Source organism: Dermacentor albipictus, chromosome 3, assembly GCF_038994185.2.
Source record: "Dermacentor albipictus isolate Rhodes 1998 colony chromosome 3, USDA_Dalb.pri_finalv2, whole genome shotgun sequence".
NCBI lineage: Eukaryota > Metazoa > Arthropoda > Arachnida > Ixodida > Ixodidae > Dermacentor > Dermacentor albipictus.
Genome location: NC_091823.1, coordinates 166,514,372 through 166,539,135, shown reverse-complemented (window position 1 = coordinate 166,539,135; position 24,764 = coordinate 166,514,372). Strand labels below are relative to the sequence as shown.

At 45.4% G+C, this 24,764-nt stretch overlaps 1 protein-coding gene across 1 annotated transcript in view; it reads left to right on the top strand.

The window, feature by feature from the left end:
• The window catches only part of T3dh (Type III alcohol dehydrogenase), a 75,317-nt gene that overhangs the window by 36,505 nt on the left and 14,048 nt on the right, over window positions 1-24,764 (top strand). The window contains exons 9-10 of the mRNA XM_070536259.1: window positions 1,467-1,545; window positions 13,305-13,401. Of these exons, the coding sequence (XP_070392360.1) occupies window positions 1,467-1,545; window positions 13,305-13,401 (176 nt within the window). The remainder of the gene's footprint in view (window positions 1-1,466; window positions 1,546-13,304; window positions 13,402-24,764) is intronic.

Below are 24,764 nucleotides of genomic sequence, written 5' to 3'. Positions count from 1 at the left end.
TAATGTAGAACGGGGAAGAAGTTTTCAACACGTTGTACAATGTTTTGCTCTATTTTTCTCATATAATGCACATGATTTTGCAGACATGGCAGCCATGAACAAAGTTGCCGCTACTTAATTTGTCGCCTATCCCTTACATTTGCTAGCAAGGTGTTTTCACGGCTTTAAGGATGCCATATGGTCGCTACTAAGTTTTTCGTTCACTCCGTACCAAACAGCAACTTTCACTGCTAGATACTAATGAAGCAGCGCTGGTTTGGCTTAACCACATCGTACAGCCGTGAAAAAAATTATCTGCAAGCCAATATGGTGGCCAGGAGCAGGCCATCGCAGCAAGGTGGCCATCAGTATGTTCGGACCAGTAAACCAGTTGGTGGCGGTGCCACAGGGAATTTTGATAAATCGAGAAGGTTCGAAGATTTAGTCAGTGACTTACTTTCCACTATGTTTCTTTCCTTTTTCTGTTTTCTTATTTTCGTTTCACTTTATTTTTTAATTTTATTTCTTATCTTGTCTGCTTCATGCAAAGACCATGGGTCCTCGGAAATTAACCTTTCAGCATTCATAAATTTAAATGGATGCCGACATCCCGGTCACGCGCTTCAGCTCTTAATACGTGTGGCTACTTGGTCTACGTGCTTTGCATGTGTGTAGTATTTGGAAAATGTTTTGATTGTAGTGCAGTACCACTTATAGTGCAGATACTATTCACGACTCTGGTGGCTTACCCGACAAGCGGTCTATGCTATATGGGCATGGTGAATAACAGAGTTTCTCACTATATTACCTAGGGTAAAATCTGGCGCTGCTGCGCTGTGGTATGCATGGGAATGCCGCTGTATTGCGAGTTCGTATTGGCATCATTTTCGCAGAGCCGGGACAACTTGAAGACGTGCCTGGCTAGCATCAATCCGTTTGTCACAATGATTCATTTCCGACTAAAACGGCACATAAAAAGGGGTTTTATGTTTATTATTACACAAAAACATGTTTTGTTTCATTATGAGGGTTTGTGATTGCATGCAAAATTATACAAAGCGTAAAAAGTACCAGTGGGCTACTAAAGTTGGAGAACAGACAACAAGCTTTGCGCTCGCTTTAGAACAGTTTGTTGTCTGTTCCTGCTTTCTTTCACTTGATTGTGCATTACAGGTGAGTAAACTTTACTGAAAGATTTAATACGAGCGAACGAAAACGTTTTATGAATAAGGATGCATTATCCGTGTAGCCATATCCACATTTTGGATGAAGCCTCGTACAACACTGGCCAACGCAAGCCTTGCTAACCAATATACCATAATTCCCATGAGGGCACAGCGGCCATTGGAAAACTCCCATCGACGGTGGCACCAGATTTCCCTCTACGTAATATAGTGAGAAACTCTATGGTGAATAAAGAACTGTGCGTCCCTTTATATTCTTCTTTTTTTCCCTCCCCGTTTTCACCTTTCGTCATGGGCTTCAAGCCACGGGATGTCTTACCCCATCGCTGGCCAAGTGAAGAACTACAAGGCGGCTGAGTACGTCACGGATCACCCCATCATTGTGAGTGGCATCAAGCACTGTTTGTTAGTCGGTGGGAAACAGCTTGCACGAAATCCAACTTTCCTTGTGCATGCTCTCTACCTTCCAGTGGCTTGTTTGCCATTGGAAAAAAAAAAACAGATTTCCTCCAGTGATTTCATATACAGCCGAACCTCGATATATCGAACAGCGCGGTGATAGCGAAATAGTTCGGTATAGCCAGAATTCGGTATATAAAATTACGTAAGAAATGCATCAAACTTCTGAAAATCAATCAATGAACCAAGGGCTTTACCGGAGATCGTTGATCGAAGCATGCATTCAGTTGCGCCGCATGCAATTGGCCTAGGCCATGCGTTTCATCAGCCGGGAGCGCCCAGTTGATTGCGCCGCACGCAATTAGTGTAGGCCACGCCCACTTCGACAATGGCGCAAAGTCGGTACGCTCTAGGCCAATTGAGCACAGCGCAACTGAACACGCGCTCTGAACAGCGATCCCCGATCGCACCCCAATCGGTAAATACAGTAGTAAATACTCACAGTAGTAAATATTCACTTACGTATTATTTATTTTATGTATTTATTTATTTGGCTGAAAGTATTGCAGCAGTGTAGGCTGCTTCTTATTGGCAGCCGTGTGCTTAAACACGGAATCCTCAACATAGTCTAAACAATGCACAAGCAACAGGCCGGTGCCCTCTACTGTACCGCAGTAGCGGCGTAGGAGGGCCAAAGCTGCTACAGCCTCATTTGAAAGTCGGGAGCGGGGCAACATCAGCGCTTGCGAGATGTTGCCCCGCTCGGCAGCGTCTTCATTTGGCCGCTACTTCTGCTGCGATCTCCACGTCCGTCAATCAAAGCATTTTGAAGCACTGTCAATAATAGAGTATTATGTCTGGGCTGAGCCCAGTGACCGCGTGCTGTCACGCATCTTTGTGGATGCAACCCGCCAATTCTCACAAGGTGTGGCAGGTGCAGAGCGTGCCACTGAGGAGGAGTCGGTGCAGCAAATGCAATGCGTCGTTGATGTTGTCGAACTAGCCAAGTCGTCGCGTGCATACACCGCTACATTTAAATGGCACCCTCGGCGCTATCGATGTGTGCAACTATAGTGCGCAGCAGTCAGGAATGCCCATCACACTACCGTTATCTTCAAGGATGTTGCGGGAAAGCTCACCGCCTGTGAACAAAGCGCAGGTGGTCTGGGGTGGCGGCGTTCGATATATCCATATTATGTCCGACCCCATTCGAAAAAAAAGCATGCGATTTTCCAAGTGATATAGGAAGTGTTCGATATACGCAATAATTAAATATTTCTGTGCTCGATATATCGAGGTTTGACTGTACAGCACTTTGCTCTGGGCAAGTTAGGTTAGCTGCTTGAGTAGGTTACCAACAGAAGGTTTTTTTTCTCTCTCTCTCTATCATGCATTTCTGCGTGTGTGCATGTGTAAGCCTGCACATGTTCTTATTTCTTTTTGCACACACTGTAACTCCGTTATAACGAAGTTTAAGGGGAGCCAAAAATCTTCGTTATATCCATTATTGCCATTTACTGTAATATATGCCCAATTGGGTGCACAACTGTAAACATGGAAATAAGAGGACTGCTATGCGGCCCGCAGAACTGTTACAGAGCCAGGCATGCAATGAACTTCGGATAAAACAAAAGAACCTTTGACGTGTGCAACATGAAACTCGGCAGCTGATGCGACAGCCTTTAGATAGCTGCGTTCTGCTACATTGTGATGGTGTTTCGCATCGGCTTTCCACTTGGCTTGTCATGGTTGAGCAGCACGCAGCACACAACACAGCGCTTCACTGTGATGATCGAGGAGGCAAGCTAACTTTGCCGCACTGGCTTTGCCTGACCAGCTCGTGGTCTCTGAGGTTGCACCGATGCCAATGAGATCTCAGAGACCACACCCAGCTGTCAGCCCGCGTGGTGTGCCACAGTGGAAGAGTGAAGTGGATGCACTAATCTTTCGCATCACTGTGCTGGCCACGCAGCGTGGCACGACTCACACAGGCTTGCACGTTACCCCCGAGATTGTGCCGGTGAGATCTCGGGAGTCCACGACCAGCCGCGCCTGCCTGCGCTGCACACCGTGCGCAAGTGAATGTACTAGTCTTTCGCACCACCGCACGTAGACACACCCCATGGCGCGGCTCACTCAGCCAGGCATGCACAAGAGAGAGGTCTGCGGAGAAGTGTAATAGTGAACTGCTGCTTGTGCACGAGTGCACAGCTATGCATGGTGACAAGAAAGACCAATGTTGCTCGATGGCATATTCGATGGGGAGAGGCAGGAGTTTTTAACTGCTGCAGTGAACAAGCGCTGAACCCTGCAGAAAGTGATGTACTCTGCACACTACGATCAGGTATTTTTTTTGTTTCGGAGATGAATCTTGTTTGTTGTATTCATTGGAAATACGATTTCACTTCGTTAAAACAAGGTTTTAAATACATAGATCTCTGTGGAGATTTCAAGGGGAATTTCATTTACTTTGTTATATCCTGTTTTGTTGTAACGAGGTTGGAGTATATATGATTTCGTTATGATGTACAAGGTCAGCAGATGGAAGTAATGTCCAGAATGAGCTGGAACAAAATGTGTTTAGGAGAGAATGCCTCAAAGCAATTGTGCATGTAAAACCTTTCATCACATTGCCTTCAGTTAAGTGTGAACATCATGATTAGCATCCTTTTATCAGCTGTTGTGAATTGGACAGTTACTATATCTGCGTTTTATATAATTGTGGCTGATCACATGTCAAAGCTGTTACACAGCGGGTTGCATTGGCACTAATGGCTATTGTCAGTGCCTTTGTTCGAACAGCAGCTGCAGTTTTTCTAAAAGCATTCTAACAGGACAAAAGACTAATGAAAAAAAAAAAACGGATGAGACGGTGGATATTACAGCAGCAGTGAAGACATTTTTGGGATGTTAATATCCTAGTCCGACCTATGGGCTGTTTAAACAATGTCTCAAACAATGCTAGATGCTCATGACTGTGTGTTATTCTAATAATTGTGTTCAGCTAATATCAATTGCAACTTTATTTTCCACACTGTGGGTTGCTCTTATCCATCAGCGCTTCGACAGCATATGTACAAATTATGGTGGGCAATCCTTCCTGTAGTTTGGGGTTTTGACTCGCACAAGAGCACCCAGACAATGTCAGACCGACATTGGACTGAAGTTTGACTAGCTGTCTTATCTCTAACATTTTGAACACCACATGTGCAAGTGCCCTTATTCATTACTGTACAATGTTGTGCAACACTCCACATTACTATGCAGCACTGTACAAGAACTGAACAAAGCGCATGGAGGCTCCAGTGCCAATTTAATGCACGCTAGACCACCTTGCTTGTACAGAAAAGCTGATCGAAAGGAATAATCAAATATGAGGAGGCTTCTGGCATGCTCTCTCACCTCACAACCATTGCTTCGTAGGCCTAAAGAACACAGTAAAAAACTAACTGCTAGAATGAGTAAGAAGAAATGCTGCCTGTACAGCAGGAATTGGCCCGTTTTCACATTTGCAAAGCTACTGCTTTCCCGCATAGCATGAGCACCACTATTACGAGTATTGACGCCAACAAATCTTTATAATCGTTTTCCGTTATTTGACTTACAAGAGTTAGGAAGCAGGAACCAGGTACATATTTTATAAGCAGTCGAACCCACTTATAACAATCCCAAATATGATATATCAGTTGTAATGACCACATTTCAGTTCACTTACAATTTTTTGACCCTCCCTATGAAAGCTGCTTCTAAATAGAATGAGATTTTTTTTTTTCATATCACCATGCTGCTACGATGAACGCTTCGAACTCTGTCACGGTAAAAAGAGGGGACTCGCAAAGTGCCAAAGCACAGCAGTGCGACCAAACTGGCCACAGGGCAGCGCACGCCGTGCTCCAGTCCAACCGCATCAATGATACAGTCTTCATGATTAACAAGCCGCTGCCACCTCGCGTGGTTTTAGGAAGCCGCGAAGAAGGTCAGGCGTGGTCACACATATTTCAAGGCGCGCCTGCAGCACGGAGGCATGCCACATGCAGCATAAACAGCTCGGCACTGGCATGTGCGCTGGTGCAATATTGGATGCCATGATGGCATCACTGTCATTTTCTGCACAGTCCTCCATTTGGCACCATGTGCATTATGTCTGTTTCAACAAATTTGAAAAGACCATCTATGTATTTCCACCATGGGAACGGCCGCTCAAGTGTTCCTGTCGATGCAGCTTGAGTCGGCGAGAAGGTTGGTGATTACTACACTGTTATCAGGAGATCACCATTCGGCAGCACTTCATTTACACATTGCCGATTTCTGATAACAGTTCATGGCAATGTTTTACCTTTCAAACATCACATTTTAAAATATTTTTGTCCGAAGTGGCATAGACAACATCATTTTACAGCTCCTGTGTGGTTGACACGCATTCGTAGTGCTAAGACCATGGTGTCTGAGACCTTTGCAGAATGGCGGCATGCTGCAGTAGTAGTTCCATAAGTTTACGCTTCTGGCCAACTGGAACGCTTCGTTCTCATGTGCAGAATACAGTGGTGTCCCACTGGAACTAAAATATGTCACAAGTGCTCGAATAAACAATGGCAGCTGTGCTTGCAATTTCAATATGACAGGTAATCAGAACCGAGTGCAGTATGGAAAGAGTGACACAGCGACGTATTTTGTTCTTTCGATGAATGTTTCTAAAGGAAGTTTGCAGCTAGGTGTGGGAACGCACTGAGAACAAAAATGGCACTGATAACCTGGTTTTCAGACCAAAGTGCTGCTAAATTGTAACTGTTGTGGCCAGCTTCAGTGCGGTTGATTTCTGAGCGTTTTTAAGGGCGAGTCCATATGTAACGACTACTTTTTATGGACCTATTGAGTTTGTTATAAATGGTTTGGACTGTATTTCATTTTTTATATATATTTTTATATATACATTTTTTATATATATTTTATACATACATTTTTTATATATGTATTTTATATATGCATTCCTCTGGTACCTTTGCTATCCTTCTGTTATTGTTTCCAATTATTCTCTTTAAGTGCCTTTGATGTATCCTGAATTATAGGTGCTTCAATTTTTTTAATTTCTTCTAATTATGTGCTAATTTAATTTCATCTGAACTTTGATTTTACTACACAAAGTTGTGTTTGCATATATATATTGTCACGTTTGTTGCATTTGTCTAACAAATTGTTATAAGGGTATGTTTGCATGCCCCCCACCCCCTGTGTAATACCCTCTTCCAGAGGGCCTTTAGGGTATTTTGAATATTAAATAAAATAAATGAATAAATAAATCTTTCTTTTTTTCTTCTTCTTTTTTCTTTTTTATTACTCAGTGCTTATTCTAAAAATAGCAAATTATTAGTTTCATTCATGTTTCTAAGGAGCTTCTTTGAAGTTTCACATAAGAATTCTAAAAAATTGTCTGAGCTATTATTATGGCTATACGTCCATTGAAAGCACCAGTGACCGGGCTGTAATTTTAGGCATCGCAATATTCGTTGCGAATGCTGCACCTTGAAATAAAATGTAAAAACATAAAAGCACCAAAAATGCGCACATTTCCAGCGGTATTAAAATAGTGAAAGGGGCACTGAAGCGAAACACTAAATCAATTTATGCTGATTAAGTGTCACTTCAAAACTATATTTTCCCCAATGTTGCAGTAATAGGTTGATTACTGGAAGAGAAAATAAAGATCTAAGTCGTCATTTTATAAATTTTGTGCCAGAAAACCAGCTCTGCTACTTAAGTGGGACTCACAAATTTCAATGTATTTTTTTGTGTTTGGTCCAGTATGGCCCAGTGAATATTCTCGAAATGTGCCACGTCCAGTTCTTGGTCACTAGGCCTCAGCAGACACTGAAAGTGTGAAATGTCACGGTGAGCTGCTGTGGGCACCTCCAGGCTATGTTGCCACCTGTCTTTCATTATTACGTATTTTGTAGCTTACCGGCGCTCTTGTTGTGGTAAGGGTGGCTTTTTAGGACAGCATAGAATGGGCACTTTACTAATACAGCTCACCTTCAATGTCCCTTTGTCCCTTTCAGGATGGGAAAAAAAAAAGGAAAAACACTAGCAAATAAGATGGCGTGCACAGTTTTGTTGACTATATAAAGCATGAACTAGCAAGATGTTTGTATCAGAAGGCCAAAGTTTACTACATATAATAAAAAATATGCTTCACAGATGTATGCTAATCTGACAACTGTTGCATCAAAGACAGTGAAGCTGTACAATTTCTTGCCCCCTTCCAATATACTCCGAGTCTGTCTGCTGGCTCACAGCCTCTGTGTTCAAGGGTGACAGTAGCTGGCTGTTCTTAATGATGGATCACACGCCGACTGCATTGCAGCGTGATGCTGGCACCTTTCACTGCCGCACCCGCATGGACTCCTTGCTGACCTCCAACGTCGAGCCATTAAGCAACGTTAGAAACAAAATTGGCAGAATTACTGGCTAAAGAAAATCCGCATCAGCGAGCTGTTGTCCATTGAAATGGGGTATGCCCTAGGCATCCATTATTTTATAGCATTTTCATAGCATTGATAATTACGTTTGAAAGTAAATTTGAAGCTCCGACACACCTTGCATGGCATTTGCCTTTGATATCAACCACGCCACTGCACAAAAACTGTTTCAGAAATTCCCTTAACAGGTTCAGTGTAAATATTGTTCCACACTGTGACGAAGGGAGGCTTCACTGCACGTTTGGCTGCATTTCGGCTCATTGTTTGTCTTCTTTTGCAAATGTGTGCTTGATGAGCTCAGCTCACCTTCTCTCTGTAAAGGTTGCGGATAAGTCTAGGGTCTGAGCCGTGGCCACAACTGTGCTGGTCTTCTACCTCTTCGGCTTCCTCTCTCCATCGTGGCCCAAGTCTCCTCACAAGGGTTAAGGCGGTGTGTGACCCACTGCGGTAGCTCTGTAGCTACAGCACTCTGCTGCTGAGCACGAAGTCGCGGGTTCGATTCCTGCCCACGACATTCGCATTTCAGTTTGGTGCTTTTTTTTACCGCACCAGTACATGACAGAACTGTACACAAGTGGCACGAATAGTGGGGGAATAAAGCTGCATTATGGCAGTGTGACTGGCCCCACTGTTCCTCAAACACACAAAGGCATCAACGAGGAATGGTGCAGGAGTTTAAATGTAACATCTTTCATGAAATACACAATGTAAACAACTCCAAAGCTTACAAACACGCGTTATAAACAACCATTTCTTTGTTATATATACAAAAAAATATCACTGAACAGCACATTAAACACGGTGCAGAAACACTCGCTTAGATTTAAGTGCATGTTACAGTATTGGAAGCAGTCAAAGTTAAGGCAGAGCCGTCTGCCGACGTGGCTGTCATAGACTTTTGGGCATTAACCCCTGCTGTGCCATTTACAAGTTGGGTTTGTCCACGCATTTGTGGCAAAAACAGCCAAAGACAAGCTCAGCTTGACAACGCTAACCCTCTATTGCATGAATTATGAAAAAGTCATTTTAAAAATTATTTTTTCAGCTTTTATTATTGATTGAATGAACAAACACATATACAAAAAGTTTCAGAGTTATAACGATTGTATTAATAAAAATACAGCTTTGTGCCAAATATGGCACACCATGAAGATGGCAGCATGGTCTTGCTGCCATGGGCGAAAAACAAAAATTAACGGACGGTGGCCTTTTTAGCGCGATGTATAGAATGAAATGAAACAGTTGTTTGCTGCATTCAGGCAGAGATGAATGTTGCACTTCCTGCATCTTACCGAGGACTTCTTTGTGCAAGATGGCCACTTACATCTTTGTCTCTTCTCATCAAATTCTGGCCAGCGGCCGACTTTGTCAGATCGGACGTCTTTTGGGTGGCTTGCAGCAGCTGGTCCCCTAGTTTTTTGGCTTGAACGTGGAATTCGATGTCTTGACTAGAAGGCCTTCCTGGTCGCTTGTTGGGTTGGCACTTGCTATGGGAGGTAAAGCATTCTGCAATTTCTGTTTTGAATCTAGCCAGCGGTAGTGCTTGTTTCTTCCCAAGCTGCTCCTGCACGCTCCTGTACAATATCCATGCTGCTACTACCGATAAGTGTAGCATATGCATAAACATTCGAAAGTGTCATTTCTTCGACCTGATATGTATGCAGTAAAGTCCAAGCAATGAGTCCAGCAAGTTGACCCCGCCCATGTGTCTGTTTTAGACCTTTACTATTCTGGGGCAATCAGTTTCACAGAACTTATTTGCAGAGGTAAACCAGCGCTTAGTCTTTTGGATTGCATCTCTACCAACAAAGCTTGACAGAAATGTCACGGCGCGGTTATCATACCAACGCACACACGATAACTCCACGTCATCTATCGTGCTTGTGAGTTCCTCTGAAGCACCACGTGCTTTACATTTGAGTTCCTTTTCGCTTTTCAGGCTACAGTTTGGCAGACGATTCGCTGTCACCATACCGAGCGAGAAAATTCCTTATTGTGATAGAGTGACCTGCAGCTTCGGGCTATTGAACAGATGGCAGCACGTTAGCAATTTTTGTCTTACAAGTTCATACTGTGCCAAATATGGCACACACCTATTTCGGGTTCTCTGCTATAGTTGCGCACGAAATTCAGAAAACTAATAACGGGGTTGAATTGATAAGACCATAAAATATGCCAAAATATTTTTTTTTATGTTCCTGCGGTGAAAATTATCAGAGAAAAAGAAATACCAATTGCGCGGGTTTGCCCCCTCCGAGTTTCACGTCGCTTCCCAAAATCAACTTCACCTCTGTTTCCGGTATCGCGCAAGAGATGACAGCACTTACCCATAATAAGTGCGCACAACTATGAGAATTACTCTGACGGTATCACATTCTGTATTGGGCATCTCACACAGGCAAAAACAATTGGTAACCGCTATGTGCCAGATATGGGACGCCATGCAACAGAGAGTTCAACTTAATTTTCTAGCAATGCTACAAACGAGCTAGCTGGTTTAGTCTCGGTGCTCTGTCATGCTTCTCGTATGTGGCCACACACAATCTGTGGGGTAGCAGAAGCAAGTTTATTCTGGTGGAGGAAGTATAAAATGTTGGCCACGGGGGGGATCTTTAAATATAATTGCACCGTTTTTGGTCAGAATTAGGGATAATAGATAACATGGTATGGAAAGAGTTAACCCTATACGGTCATGCACAATTAACGAATTTTTGGTCGTTCCGGTCGGCAGCCATTTTGTGCATTTTGGCGCCTCACTGAAAAAGCACTCGGACAAATGAACCCACCCATGTTAAGTGTTTTATTTTTGAAGATTCACTTATTCCTGAGGCTCTCTACAGTTCTTGACTAGTGCGGAGTAGCACTTGACGCACTCTCCTGGTGGAGTCCAGGATTTGCAATGCATGTTTGCAGGCTGCTCATGTTCACTGTCTTCTAAAGTGCTCTCATCCAATGATGTTTCCTCACCATCTAAAGGCAAAATAAGGTCATCCATGGCGGTAAAATCATTTTCTAATTTTGCTGAACTTACATGAATTTTGTCAATAAACCGCACGCGCAGGTAACTGCGCCGTCCTGTTGGCGCTTAACACCAGAAATCGCGCAAAAGTTTCTTTAAGCATGAGGGAAGGAAAAAAAGTGCCGCCTTCACCTGGAGACATTGGAAAGTACAGAAATTACTTGAGGAAGTTCTCAAACGCTGGTGCTACCGACCATAATACCCGGCAAACACGAGCTTGCACACATTGGGCATTACTCGACATCTGAGCAGAAGAGATATTTTCGCTTCCCAGGTCCAGCACATGACCGCAAAGGGTTAAACCCCATGAATGAATTAATCAATGCAGTGTGCTTGGGGGGAAAGGACCTGATTCTCTGTATGTGCTTCATTATTATCCTCCCAGACACAACAATCTTTTTTTTTTTTGCATTGTTGTATGAATAAGCAGCAAAACTTAAGATGAGCATAAGCAAGTTCTATGCAGTAGTGATAGATATACTGTGCTCGTTTGCAGGTAAAGTCCTTGAGACTTTACCTGCAAACTTAAGTTACCCAGCTGTTTCTTGAGGCTGATCTTTATCATAGGTTATTCCATAATTGGTAACTCAGCTTTATTATACTAAAGCTCTAAAATATCGTTAGTCACAAGTGCAGAAGAACGGCTGGAAGGAAGCTTTAGTGAGAAAAAGTCGTCATGTGGTTGGCATCATTTGCATTGCTCTTTTTGCTTTTTTCCAATGATGATTGTCGCACACCGCTAGCGCCATCTGTTCAGAATCCTCATGGTTATTTATTTCTCATAACAGTAGAAAGGACAACCGTGAGACTCTCTTCCGATGCTTTCAGGGGAATCATGTGAAAAGGGGATATACCAGACAGATTTGTGACGATCTCTTGTCACTACTGATATCTGGGATGATGAGGCTGGTGTCAGACTACATTAACAGTAAAACGTGTCATCGTGGTTATAAGTGCACAGGAGCAAAGCAAAGATTACTAAAACGTTTGGAGGTTTCCTCATGTGTGCTGCTTGCAACAAGGCTTTTGGCTTAGATCAGCTGAGTCTCCATTGACTCTGCTTTGTGGTCATTAAAGGGCCTCTAAAGGCAAATGTTAAGTCAACCTAAAATGATAGATTAATGCTCAAGAATATTAAAGGCATCAATATTATCACTTACAGAGGTTTAGTAATTGAGAAATTAAGGTAAATGCACGACACGATTTAGAGACTCCCCCAGGACGTTCAAGTACTAGCCCGATAGCGAAGGCCCTCTTCATTTTAATTCTGTCAGGAATACTCAACCACTCATAATAAAAAGCTCATTGCATTTGTTTTATAAGACAAAAGAAAATTGTACTTGTCCATTTTGATTTGATTTTTAGAAAAAATAATTTATTGCCTTGCCCTTGACGAGTGTCAGTGTCGCTGTAAAGGAGTACTGCCGGAAAATGTTTCATCTCCTTTATATTTGTTTATTGAAGAGTGTTGTCAGCCCAGTAATTAATTTCGACTACTCGAGCGCACAACAAATAATTAATTGCATTACCTTGTAGTGTAACTGCTTAAAAAATGCACGAGAAGTGTAACGTGACTTCGGATGTGAAAAAGGAAACTCATCATGTCACTGAAACTTGATGTGGTGGTATCATGGTACAAGACGCAGCTGACGCTTACGTAAACACCACGACCATGTTGCCAAAAGACGAGTTCATTCGACGCTCGACGGGACACGTTCTCCTGTGTTTTCAAGAGAAGCGCGCAATCGGAAGGGCCAGTGTGGCAGCTTTCAGCGGCACAGTCACCACGGCCTTGAACGGCTGCACCGGGCTGACTGGCACGCCTTTGAGCTGTATGCGACACCACACAACCACCAGATCTGCATTTGGTGACGAGAATGCCAGTCTCCTTTCTGTCTAAAGCTACATTGCATTCTGAGGCATGCATTTTGAATGGCTCGTATAGAAGGTGCTTCGAATTGTTTGTTGCTGCAAAGGATTGATGGCTTGTACTGGGAATTAGATTCAGCAGCTATCTAAACAAGAAAAAAAAATGGGAGACAGAACTTTTGTGTCAATACTAACTGTAACTCCAGTGGTAGCTTTAGTGTTTTTTTGTTGAATGCCACAAGTGTGTCTCTTAAAACAAAGCTGTTTCTTTCTTTCGTCTTGATTCACGCACCTGCGTAATCTACTGGGCTTGTCGGGCATGTGCTTAATATTACCTTCACCCCACTGCAAATCTCATTTCTTTGCCTCCACCCTGTGCAGCCCCACGGCCTCTCTGTGGTGATGACGTCACCAGCCGTGTTCGAGTTTACCGCCGTCATGTGTCCCGAGCGCCACATTGAGGCAGTGAAGGCCCTTGGTGAGCTCCTCCGTCTTGTAGAGACCCATAGCCCCCAACTAGAAGCGTTCCCAACTGCGTCCTTCAAGTTGAGATCTACCTGGCAGCTCAGTGGCTACATCGTTCTTCTGCTACGTGCGCAATCATTCGTTCTATTCCCAAGTCATGCCAGCCACCTTTTGAAGGGGCAAAATGCCACAAGAACAAAAAAAAAGGAAAGAAAAGAAAAGAAAGCATTTGTACAAAATTTCACCATTTTGCCATAAGGGCGAAGCAATGAATGCGATAGAAACATGTTAGAATATTACACTAAGTCTGAGGCTTGTAGCTGTAGTGACAGCATGAGTTGAAGCAGACGTAAGCTGACTAAGTAAAAATGAGCTGCTGTGCTAGGGGTCCTCTGTTTGAATCCTGCCATCGCACAATTTCATATATGTGTTTTAATTAAGGCCAACATCTTTCTTAGCAGCTTTACCGCCACTTCTCCATACTTGGCATGTATAAAACGTCTTTCCCAGCCTAATCCCGGAGGTAGTGCACAGCCGCGTCAATATAATTGCACCATTTTTAGGTTAGAGCTCTCTCATTGTTTCGCACTTTTAAAACTCTGTGAAGACTTAAGATAAAAAGTATGCCGTGTCAGTGTTTTGTTTCGTAATGTTTGTGGGCTTTCATTCTCAAAATTTTGAGGAATAATTTTTTCAAGAATGTAAGACGGTATAAGCAACTTTTGTGACAGAATAGCGTGGCAATATAACCCACATATACCTAAATATATACAGAACGTCACAGCAACGACGACAGCAAAAATTTGCTTCAAGTGTCCATATAATAGGTATTGCAACAAAGAATTATAACCTGAAGTTTTACTTGCTGAAGCCACAAACTGATTGTGAGGTACACCATAGCACGGGGATTCCAAATTTATTTTGTAGCCTGGGGTTTTAAACCTGCACCTAGATCTAAGTAAACAAGCATTCATGCATTTCGCTCCCCATCAAAATGTAGTTGCAGTGGCCGGGATTGAATGCTCGAGCTGGGCAGCGCATACCTTTTTTTCAGAGCTAATTCCTTTTCACTTTCATTTCTTCCACGCTCGTCTGACAAGTGGAATCACCTTCCCGAGAATGCTGCTACAATCCTAAACCATGAGCTCTTTAAGAATGCCTTAGCTAGTATTGTGGAAACAGAACCCATTGTTGTACCTGCTACTTTTATGTTAACGATGTTAAGCTTGCTTTATTTTGTTGTTTTATTCTTTATTGGTCATAGCTAATATTGCTACCTGCTACTTTTATAATAATGTTAATCATGCTTTATTCGGAGCTCGTAATCATGAACCAACCAGCCCAAATGCACACTCTTATTCTTTACTCATTGTGTTTCACATAATGCTTTCATATATACTTTTCCTTGTATTTCTAGTTTCCCACTCCCTTCTCTAATACAGTCGAGCCCACATTTAACGGCCCCACTTAAGACAAACTTTCGCTTAAAACAAACGAGAGCCATGCAACTGTCAAAATATACATTACTTCAATTGCCTAAAATCGCACTTTTAACGAACATTTTTGAGACCTGCCGATCGGTTACAGCACACAGACTGTATAAACCCGCCACCGTGATGCAAAATAACGACGAACTCCGACCCCTTTGCACGTGCGGTCTGTTTTCCCAAGTCTCCTCGAAGGCAAACTATCCGTATCATGCCCCTCTACCTTCTCCTTGCCATCATGCTGTCCACAAGTGTTGGCGTGTGGCTTCCAAGATCACCCTCCCACCCAACCTCGCAACTCCGCTCTAAAGCCCCTCGCTTCGCTACCCTCTCCTCACTCTTTCTTGCAACTCCCTTGCTGTCTCGGTACGCCCACTACAATGCCAGCTAAAGTTCAGAAGTTTTGTTTTCTGGCCATTGCCGGCAAAGCAGGCCTCTCCACACTAGTCGCCTCGCTTCCGCGCTTCGTTCTGGTTGGGCCCACGTTGCAATTCAGGATGGCGGATGGGAATGCCGTGCCTGCAGCAGTCATGAAACGAAAAGCGCTGAACATGGCAACGAAGCGAGCAGTTTTGAAGGAAGTGTCTCAAGGTGCTAAAACTGCGAGTGGTGAAGTACTGTCTAAATCAACCACCTCGACGATTCTAAAGAAGAAAAAGATCGCCAGCTCTGCCGCCGACTCAACGAACAGAAAGCGCCGGCGGAAGGCCACCTGTGCAGACTGTTGCGCTCACGCGCATGCGTCTGCCTACATGAAGTGCCGAAGCTCGGCGAGCCTTTCTGTGAGATAAGGTGCTGTCGCGCATGGTTCTGCTCGTTAGGAGGGTTGTGTTTCCCTCTCCCTTTGTGAAGGCGAGGCTGGTTAAAAGGCCAGCACAGCCACGCCGGAGTGGCTTGTTGTATCAACCGGCAGCAGCTATGCCGGAATAAAGTAACGTCGTTCTTCGTTCGGCATAGTGTTCCTGTCTCGGCTCGGAGCCCTGCTCGGCCAAAACGTAACAGCTGGTGGCTGCGGTGAGATGGTGGATTCCCGGAGGTTCTGCGGCAGCAGTCGGTGAGGCTTTTGGTCTTGTACTCTGGTACGCCGAGCGTTATAATTTCTTGGCATAAGCAGGAAATAGGAAAGGCGACTAGAGGGGACTTTCGTTACAGTTGCGGGCAGCCATGGATCTGAATAGCTTGCTAAAAGTAGATTTGTTAGCCGTAGCAGAAGAGCTCGGTGTGGAATGTAGCAAAGCTATTCGGAAGCCCGAAATTGTGAGCAAAATTTTAGCTTGCAAGGCCAAAGACGATGAAATTGCTGAAGCAGTGGATGAAATCCAAAAGAAACGCCGAGCCAGAGAAAGAGAGGAGGAACTTAAGCAGTGTCAACTGGAACAACTAAAACAAACACTGGCAAAAAAGGCAGAACAGAGTCCTGTCAACTATGACATGAGAGGTTTTCTTCAGCCTTTTTCCATCGGTAGTGAATTGGGGTTGTTTTTGACAAACTTTGAGCGCACTTGTACAAGAATGGGCTTTGAGCTGTCCTCCTGGCCACAGAGACTTCTGAGTTTGTTACCGGGGGAAGCCGCCAATATGTTAGCCAGGATGAGCCCCGAAGAAGCGGAGGTTTACGCGGACGTAAAAGGAGCGTTGTTAGCAAAGTATAACTTGTCGCCTGAAGCTTTTCGGTTAAAGTTTAGAGAAACAACTAAACAGCCAGACGAAAGCTACTCGGAGTTTGCATACAAGCTAGCAAGCTTTTTGGAAAACTGGCTGAAAGGCGCCGACGCGTTTGATGACAAGGTGAAAATGTTTGAGGAATTTTGCCTAGAGCAGTTCTATTCCACGCTTCCAACCAAATTGAGGGAATGGGTGCTCGACAGGTCAGACGTGAAAACTGCACGAAAGGCAGCGGAGTATGCCGATGACTACTGTGCTAAACACCGTTCTGATAATTCCGGAAAAAACGGATGGGTAGCAGGTGTCTCCACAGGACAGCCGAGATCATTTCGTAAGCCAGAGAAGAAAGATGAGAATGAACTAAAGGAATCCTTCAATTCACGGCACAAGTCGTTTGAGGCGCCAAAACAAATTGTCTGCTTTAACTGCCACAAATCCGGACACGTGGCCGCGGGATGCCGGGTTCCGAGAGTGTCCCCGGTCCAGTTCGTTCACGAGCCAAACGAAGACCTACTGCGTCCGTACCTTCATGGCATGGAAGTTAGCGGAAAGGAATGTAAAGTATTGCGCGACACAGGTGCAACGTATGACGTGGTGCACTCGTCCTTCGTAAAGGCGGGAGATTTCACGGGGGATTGCGTGTGCTTACGGCAGGCCTTGGAAAAAAGTATGTTGAGCCTACCAGTAGCCAAAGTAACTTTGAAAGGTTCGTTTGGTGAAATTGAGACCGAAGCAGCCGTCTCTGACGATGTATTGCCAAGGTGTCCATATTTGTTATCAAACAGAACGGCAAAAGAGCTGCTGAAGTCTGGAGTCACGCTCGACATGAACCCTGTTATGATTGTTACTAGGTCGATGGCGAAAAAAGCTGAAACTCAACCGCAGCTTCTCCCACGCGCTATCACTCGCAGCGCTGCGGACCATCATCACGGTCTGGCCGATAACAACGGCGGCCCAAGTTTAGGCTCGCAGGAATCCGTCGACGACGAAAGCGAACTTGAAACCAGTTGTATCCCCCCCACGAGCCGCGATTTTCAGGCGTTGTCTTCCGTTGATAAGGACACGTTGATCGAGGAACAAAAGAAAGATTCAACTCTCGCAAAATGCCGTGAAAGCGTTTTTAAGCAAGAAACAGGCAGCGGCTCATTCTATGAAAGGAGTGGCATAATGTACCGTTTGTTTCACGGAAAGAAAGGTACAAGCGTTGACCAACTTGTGGTTCCTCTTAAGTACCGCGAGAACATTCTGGAGCTTTCCCATCGGGCAGGCTGGTCTGGTCATCTCGGCATTAACAAAACAAAAGCAAGGTTGCTATGCCAGTATTACTGGCCCGGCTGCTTTAAAGATGTGGAACAGTTTGTTCGTAGTTGTGACGTTTGTCAGCGCACAGGTAGACCGAACGAGAAACGTAAGGCGCCCATGGCCACCGTACCGATTATTACGGAGCCGTTCCACCGAGTCGTGGTAGACATCGTCGGGCCCTTGCCAGTGACAAAGTCGGGGTTTAAATATCTCTTGACCATGGTGTGCCCTGCAACTAAATTTCCTGAGGCAGTGCCATTGCGTGCCCAGACGTCAACAGACGTAGTGGATGCACTCCTCTACATCTTTTCCCGCGTTGGTTTCCCGAGTGAAATCCAGTCGGATCTTGGCAGCGTCTTTACGAGCGAGTTGACCACCACGTTCCTTAACAAGTGTGGCATCAAGATACACCACAGTTCTGTTCACCATCCACAAAGCAACAGTGTAGAAAAGGTTCATTCAGTAATGAAGCGCGTATTACGGGCCTTGTGCTACGAACAGAAAAAGGAGTGGGACACTGCGTTGCCAGCTATGCTGTTTTCCTTACGTTCTGTGGCCCATGAATCTACAGGTTTCAGTCCAGCAGAGCTCGTGTATGGGAGGGCATTGCGCTCACCGCTTCAGCTAGTTCGTGAGAAGTGGGAAGATAAGGGAAGCGATCCAACGGTGGTCGAGTACGTTTGTAGCCTGTTGCAACGCTTGTACGATACGCAGATTCTGGTGGAGGCTAACATGCTCGCAGCACAGGCAAAAGCGAAAAGACGTTATGATAGAAACAGCAGCATACACCAATTCAATGAAGGGCAAAAAGTGCTTATGCTACGCACTTCGAAAGCGAACAAGTTGGAAGTACACTGGGAACGCCCCGGGACGGTACAACAAAAGCTTTCAGACACTAACTACGTTATCAAACTGCCGGGTCGTAAGAAGGAAGTGCGTATCTATCACTGTAACCTCATGAAGCCGTACGTAGAGCGAGTGCAGATCGTGAACTTGTTGCTAAATGAACCGGAAGAAGTAATAGCCGAACTTCCAGATATCCCACGCAGCCTAGTTTGTTTTTCTGTTGATGAGATCCTTGCTTTGACAGTCAACAGAGCGGTTCTCAGCGAAAGCCAGCTTGCAGGTCTGACAGAATTGATAACTGAGTACCAGCAAGTATTTTCAAAGGTTCCCGGTCGAACCACTCTGATGACTCATGATATTGAGTTAACCTCTCCTGGCAGCACGAGATGTAAAGCTTACCGATGTTCACCTCGGCAAGAAAGACTGATGAGGGAGGCCGTCGAACAGATGTTGACACTTAAAATTGCCGAACCGGGTGAAGGAGATTTCATGTCCCCAATGATAATTGTGGAAACTAGCGGTAAAGAGCCTCGCTCGTGTATCGATTACCATAAGCTTAACGCGGTGACTGCTACCAAAGTGTACCCCATACCTCACGTAGAAGATTGTCTTGAAAAAGTGAGCAGAGCCAAGTTTATTTCCACGCTCGACTTAGTGCGTGGGTACTGGCAAGTGCCACTGAGTGAACGCGCGAGCCACTTAGCGGCTTTCGTGACTCCTTTTGGCACCTTCCGACCTTTGGTTCTACCCTTCGGGCTCAAAAATGCCCCCTTTGCATTTTCAAGGCTAATGAACCAAATCCTATCTGGAGCGGAGGCGTTCGCTCTACCCTACCTAGACGACATCGCCGTATTTTCAGATTCTTGGTCTCAGCACGTGAACCAATTGCGCGAAGTGCTAGATAGGCTCCTAAAGGCTGGCTTAACTTTAAAAGCTCAGAAATGTAGGTTAGGGTGCTCTGAAGTTGACTACCTTGGACACAGATTAGGCCAGGGGCATCGAAGCCCACTTGAGTTGAAGATTCTCGCAATCAGAGAGTTTCCCCGGCCGGAAACGAAAACTGAAATCCGCACATTTCTAGGAATGGTAGGTTATTACCAACATTACATCAAGGGCTTCTCGGAGGTTGCTAGCCCACTTACAGACGCACTAAAGAAAGACGCCCCTACTCGGGTAGAATGGGACGAAGCCAAACAGACTGCATTTGCTTCTTTGAAAGCTGCACTTGCAGAAAAGCCAATCCTCGCAAGCCCGGACTACTCAAGGCCCTTTCTTGTGCAATGTGACGCCAGCGAAAAAGGGGTGGGTGTAGTACTAAGCCAGGAAAACGAGTACGGACACGAACATCCGATCTTGTACGTGAGCCGAAAGTTGAGCGCTCGCGAACAAGCCTACAGTACCATAGAAAAAGAATGCGCGTGCCTAGTGTGGGCTCTAGAGAAGCTCTCATGTTACTTGTCAGGTTCAGAATTCATTTTTATTACAGATCATAGGCCGCTCACATGGCTTCAACAAATGTCGAACAAAAACGGTAGATTACTACGTTGGAGCCTAAGTTTGCAACCGTACGCGTTCACGGTTAAACACAAGAAAGGATCTCTGCATGCAAATGCAGATGGCCTGAGCAGGGCCTTCTCTCACTCGGCGTCACTCGGCAGTAATGCAGCAAAGCATTCATTCTGAATTCATTATCCGGCCTGGGTCTGTCGAGGGTCCTCACTGGTCGTCAGTTCTGTTTCTTTTAAAAAGATTCCAAAACCCTCTGCGTATCGGGGTCGGGCCGGGCCGCATCCAGCGGTTGTTGTTGTGCCTGTGGGGGCTTGCCTTCTTGCCTATGCCCAGGATCTTGGCCATGGACGCCTCCTCGAGCAACCCTCTGACGCCTGCGGTCACCTGAGAACCCGGTGCCCGATCTGTCCACCCATCAGTAGCTCAATACTCCAGAACCACTTCACCACGGGCTCATCTCTCAACAATGCGCCCGATTTGGCCAAGGAAGCCTTTACTAGCAGTCTTGTGACGTCTGGGGTCACCATAGGTCCTGGCACCTGATTACGCATCAGCAGCGCCCAGTACGCCGGAGTCGCTCCGTACCCTCGGCTCACCTTCCGGCACTTCGCCCGCTTCAACTGCTTCAAGGGAAAACCGAATGTATTCTTCTGTCAAACTTCGACAAACGTTCGGAAGTGCATTTGTGTTGCAGTGTGGACCTTCTGGGAACCACTCCCCCCCCCCAATCTTCTTCCGTGGGGAGGAGCTGTTGCGCTCACGCGCATGCGTCTGCCTACATGAAGTGCCGAAGCTCGGCGAGCCTTTCTGTGAGATAAGGTGCTGTCGCGCATGGTTCTGCTCGTGAGGAGGGTTGTGTTTCCCTCTCCCTTTGTGAAGGCGAGGCTGGTTAAAAGGCCAGCACAGCCACGCCGGAGTGGCTTGTTGTATCAACCGGCAGCAGCTATGCCGGAATAAAGTAACGTCGTTCTTCGTTCGGCGTAGTGTTCCTGTCTCGGCTCGGAGCCCTGCTCGGCCAAAACGTAACAAGACGTAGAGAATGCACTGCTTAATTGTTTCGCCGACGCACAGGCTCGCAACATTCCGTCCGATAAGTGGACCAATGACGCTAGGCAAAGCCAGAAGCTTTGCGTCCTTGCTAGATTTTCCTGACTTCTGCCCAGGCAATGGCTGGCTACATCGATTCAAAGGGCGGCATGGGATTGTTTTTATAACCTTTAATAATAATAACCTTTATTTATTTCCATCAATGTGATGGGGGAGGTAAGGGGAAAAAAGCTGTAACAGACAGCTTGACTAGTTCCCGCCCCCCCAAAGAAAAAAAAAACATTCCATAAAGGCAGACAGTTCAGCTATCGACAGCAAAAAACATTTTTTGATTGTACAAAAATAATACGTAGAACTACAAGCATCTTTGTGGCGTATAAATATGCACATTCCCAAACATGTGAACATGTAACTGTAGTAATGACATTATGTTTACAGGACACTGTTGGAAGACATATGTAAACAGCATACACATAACAACGGCTTATTAACATCTGCATAATGGTAAATCGATTGTCGGCGAGGCAGCTTCGGTAAGTGACCAATACGTTGCCATTTGGCTTCTGAGAAACTGAGCCATTACTGCAAGCTACACTGAGCAGGACGTGTATAACACTGACGAACCTGCGTTATTTTATCATCTGCTGTGCATCTGTGCGTTACAGTACTTCTGTGCACTAATACGGATGGTAGTGACCGGCACGTGCCCTTTGTAATTGGAAAATCAAAGAAGCTGTATTGCTTTTGGAGCTGTGTACCTGTGCGCTACAGGCACGATACTAAGGCACGGATGACGCACAATTTATTTGCAGAGTGGCAGGGTGAGTTTGACCGCGACACGCAGAAGCAAGGAAGGCACGTGCTGCTCGTGCTCGACAACTGCTCAGCGCACAATGTGCGAACTTCCTTTACAGCAGTTACTCTACTTTTCCTGCCGCCCAATACCACTTTGAAAGTGCAGCCGCTTGATTTGGACGTAATACACGCATTTAAGGCATCGTATAGGCACCGCATTGTGGAGCGCTTGCTCATTGCTGTTGACTACCCGGCCACCAACATGCTGCTTTGAGTTTTAGGCTACGTTCACACTGTATTCAGCCGTTGAGATGGCAAAGGCGGCCTGGACGAAGGTGACAGCTGCTTGCGCGCAGAACTGTTCCCGCAAGGCCGGCTTCATCGATGCAGTGCCTGATGCGAGCCTGATGCTTCCGAAGATGATCGGTCTGGCGGCAATCTGTGGCAGCGTGTCGTCGACTTCAACACGGGGGCTACGACACTGCACGGTTGGGATGACTTTATTTCTGCTGATGAAGACGCTGATATTGCGGAACCGTGCATTGCTTGCAAAGTGTGGGTGAAGAGCAACGCAGAGGAATCGGATGACGATGAAACTTCGGAGCCAGCACGCATAAGTGTGCCTGTAGCAATGGGCTACATAGAGAGCCTCAGGCAACTTGTCTATGCCAAGGCCTCAGCGAAGAGCACGCTTCTGCTTTAAATAAACTGGAAACCACCCTCATCAGATCTGCACTGCAAAAACAAATGGACGCCATGAACTTCTTTGCAAAAAAATAAGTTTTGTGTTTTGACTACCCACATTTTTTTTTTCTTTTTTTTAAGCTGTCACCCACTTACTACGAACTTCGGGGTATAACGAACAGACGCCGCGTAACACTCAGGTTCGTTATAAGCAGGCCCGACTGTACTTTGGTCCGGAGGTATATCGAATAAAAATAAAGATGTAATTGTCACGGGGCTGCTGCAGCGGGTAGTAAAAACACTTGTGCGTTTAGCTAGGATCAGGTACATGTTGAAGAACCAACCTTGAGCCATCGACTATGGTATCTTTTTTGCCTTGGGACTTTCGTTAACCCCATGAATCAATCAATCAGCGACTAGCTCAGCAGTGGGGGGTTGTGAGGTTTAAACACACAGCACAAAAAGTGGTATAACAACAGTCACTCCCACTCGCTCAGCATGCAGTCTCAACCGCCAAGCTGCTATCAGATGCTACGAAAGCATTTGCCACAAATACAGCGTGGGCTTCCACAAAAGAAGGGAGGAGGGGGTACATCTGAACCCACCCCCTACCCCTGGAATTCTCAGGCACTGGCACCGAACGGCATTGGCTTATTTCAAATAAGCTTCGAATCTTGAGGGTTTGGGTGGAACTTTTTGTGCAACACCACACCCATGTTGCAAAACGCGCTTTATGGTAAATGCCTTCTTGCGGTGTCACTTCTGTTTTATTATTTAAACAATGTTTTATTGGCCTTGATGGCAAAAGAAATGTGATGGCGGCTGCACCGCTGGCAATCTGTTATACTTTTGACAAAATTGCACGTCTGACAAAATGCTTTAGCCGTAATGGCAAGATCTTTGCAAAATGCCAGCACGCCGCAGCTTTAGTTTTTGCTTTCAGCCAACTGGAACGCTTCGCTATCCTATGCAGTATCCCCTTGTGTCCCGCCGATAGTAAAATGTATCACCAGGTCTCAAAGAAAAAATGCCGGCAGATGTGGTCGTAGTTTTGAAATGGCAGGTGATTGGAACTGGCCAGGCGCTGTTTCGAAGGGGCTATGACGCTGCATTTCGCTCTTTAGATGACGTTTTTAGTGTAAACTTGCAGTTAGGTGTGAAAAAGTCCCAGGAACAAATATGAAGGTACTGAAAATCCTATTTTCAGATCTAAGTAGTGTCAAATCGTTACTGCCGACGCCTGCAATAGTGTCGTTAATTGTTGCATGCTTTGAAGGGGGAGCCCACATATAACAAACTACTGATACAAGGATCACTTTTCACAGAACTGTCGAGTTCGTTTAAATGGGTTCGGCTGTATAATGAACTAAATCTTAGAATCTATGATTTCTTTTTTCACTGGCAATAATATTACGCTTATAACGAATATCGAATATAACGAAGGCATTTTCATGTCAGACATGAATTCCTTATAACACGGCTCAACCGTGTAAACTACCTTTCTTTCACTTCTGGTAATCACTACTAGCCTGCCGTTGCATTTTGCATTACAGTCGCCGACTGATTTTCCGGACTCCAAAAATTCGGACATGCCCGATTATTCAGTCAGCTTCGCGGCACCGCCATTCTCCCCATAGGCCATAATGTATAACAACTGCCGAAAGTTCGGACACCTTGCAACCTCTCGTCTGATTTTTCGGACACTCCTTGAGCCAACTCGATCGAGAGCACCATGCACCGACTCTGACCGGCGCATGGTTCGACTTGCTGAACGTCATTTTTGTTTTGAACAGAGCCTCCTTGCTGCCCCACGAAGTGGCGCTACTGGAAATCCCCACTCATCATCATCGTTGCTGCCTGGTTCTATAGAGTGGCTCTACAGCATTTCCGGTTTCAGCTTAGTAAGCCATGTCAAGACAATTGAGCAGCTGATTTGTTTCTTCGGGCAAGACACTGCGAGCAGGCCGCGTTTTTCGTTTGTGCGACTGATGTCGGCATGGTGGTGTTTGCTTTGTGTGCTGTGTCGAGGTTTTGGTGATCC